General features: G+C 64.2%; 1 protein-coding gene across 2 annotated transcripts in view; it reads right to left on the bottom strand.

The window, feature by feature from the left end:
- The window catches only part of SLC25A45 (solute carrier family 25 member 45), a 2,950-nt gene extending 1,494 nt beyond the window's left edge, over positions 1 to 1,456 (bottom strand). Inside the window, exons 1-4 of one of the 2 annotated variants that reach the window (XM_004713528.2) lie at positions 1,393 to 1,456; positions 558 to 601; positions 396 to 467; positions 110 to 295 (exon numbers count right to left, since the gene is read on the bottom strand). In XM_004713528.2, coding sequence (XP_004713585.1) covers positions 110 to 295; positions 396 to 467; positions 558 to 601; positions 1,393 to 1,429 — 339 coding nt within the window. In that variant the 5' untranslated portion in view covers positions 1,430 to 1,456. Of the gene's footprint in view, positions 1 to 109; positions 296 to 395; positions 468 to 557; positions 602 to 693; positions 747 to 1,392 lie in introns of those variants that run through there. The other variant, XM_045297316.1, reaches the window with a different exon arrangement.
- Positions 1,457 to 1,751: the final 295 nt, after the last annotated feature.

The following is a 1,751-nucleotide window of genomic DNA, read 5'->3' as shown; positions in this document are numbered from 1 at the left end:
ACTGTCCTGTGGGCCTGCTGAGAACAGGGAGGACCCACTAAGACTGAGGTGTCCCCAGGAGCCAGGGCAGCTGGCTGGGCTCAGAGCTCCCAGCCGGAGGCCCCCTCACCTGCACGAAGCCCCCCATGCAGCCCGCTAGAAAGATGTCGGTGTACATGGCAGGGTGGGTCCACCGCTCCTGGTAGGGGGTGGCAGTCAGCACCAGCAGGACATTGCTGTAGACCCCGAACAGGACGGAGTTGACCAGGGCAATGCTTGCGATGGGGAAGCTCATTCCCTTGAAGAAGCCCAGGACCTGTGGGGACAGACACGGCTGCTGGGGTTGCAGGGGAGCCAGGGCAGGGGCTTCCCCACCCAGGAGGACCCTCCCCCACCCCCCAAGGCCCGGGGCTCACCGACTCGTGACGGTAGATCTGGCTGGCGCAGTCCAAGATGCCCCGGTACTTGTTCTGGGACTGGAGCCGCACCTGGACGGCGACAGACACATGAGCTGGGGGGTTCTTACCTGCGCACCCACACTGTGTAGGCCAGGTGCTCTGGCGCCTCCTGGGACTCACCTTGATAGTGTCAAAGGGGTGTCCCAGGACCAGGCCCAGAGCCCCTGCAGGAACAAGAAGGTGCTATGAGTGAGGGATGCGGTGGGACTGAGACTCCCCAAGCCCCTCCACGGCCCCCCCATCTGGCCTTCCTCACACCAGGCACTGTGCTAGTGGGCTCCACACAGACCCACGGTCCTGGGCTGGGCAGACACTCAGGCCCCCATCAACTTAGGGGCCTGGCTCATGTTCAGCTCCCTGGGCCTTCAGCTGCTACATTACTGAGTGAGGTCCCAGCCAGAGGACAGGGAGTGCCCGCAAAGCAAGCTGCAGGGTACCGGGGGAGTGGCCTGGCCTTCACAGCAGAGGCTGGCCCAGGACTGGGAAGGGCAGCACCATGAGGCAGCGGTTCAGTGTCCCCTCTTCTTCCTGGAGAGGTGTCACTCTTTTAGGCTGGGACAGGAGGCCCAGCGGGCCCTCTGCCAGGTAGGGCAGAGGCCAAAGGGGAACTAGGGGCAGCAGGTGAGGTCATAGGGAAGCTCCACCCGGAGCCCCAAGTGGGGAGAACAGGGCCTAGAGCCCAGGGCTGCAAGTCAAGGGGCCACCAGGGCTTCTGGGGTTTTTTTTGGGGGGGGTTGGGAAATGCCAGGTGGTGGTTGGTAAGCTGCAGAAATAGTACCCCCCTCCACCCACAACTTCCTCTCCTTCCCCCTCCCCACCCCCCAACCCCCCACCCCCCGTGGGTCCTCTGACAGCTGGCTCTAGGTTCCTGGGGGAACCAGGACTTTGACCTCGGCTGCTCCAGTGTCACCCCAGCCCTGAGGATGAAGTGGCAGAAAGAAGAAAAGTATCTCACCGGAGACCCAGCCAGCCACAAACTCCTCTGCAGGCATTGTCCGCGGGGCCGGGCTGCAGAGCCTGGGACTTGGAGGCTGGGGTGGAGAGGCCGGGGCTGAGGAGAAGCTGCGGGAAGCTGGTCCCTCCCCCGGACCCCTGCCTGATAACCTCCCACTAATGTTTAACCCTGGGAGCTGGGTGAGAAGTGGCCCTGAGCCCAGACCTCAGGCAGCAGGAGATGGGAGAGCGCCAACCTCAGTGACCCTGATAGATGGGAGGCACAGGGGGGTGGTGGCGGGAGCAGGGGGGGTCGCTTGACCAGGTGTCTGCAGCCAGCTGGGCTGGGCTGGGGAGGGCAGCCAAGCTGGGGCCTCCTGA

The sequence above is a fragment of the Echinops telfairi genome, unplaced genomic scaffold (assembly GCF_000313985.2).
Source record: "Echinops telfairi isolate 266 unplaced genomic scaffold, ASM31398v2 ScPeMD7_7417;HRSCAF=8455, whole genome shotgun sequence".
In the NCBI taxonomy this organism is placed as follows: Eukaryota; Metazoa; Chordata; class Mammalia; order Afrosoricida; family Tenrecidae; genus Echinops; species Echinops telfairi.
The sequence above is the reverse complement of the archived record's forward strand: the minus strand, read 5'-3'. Positions and strand labels throughout refer to the sequence as shown.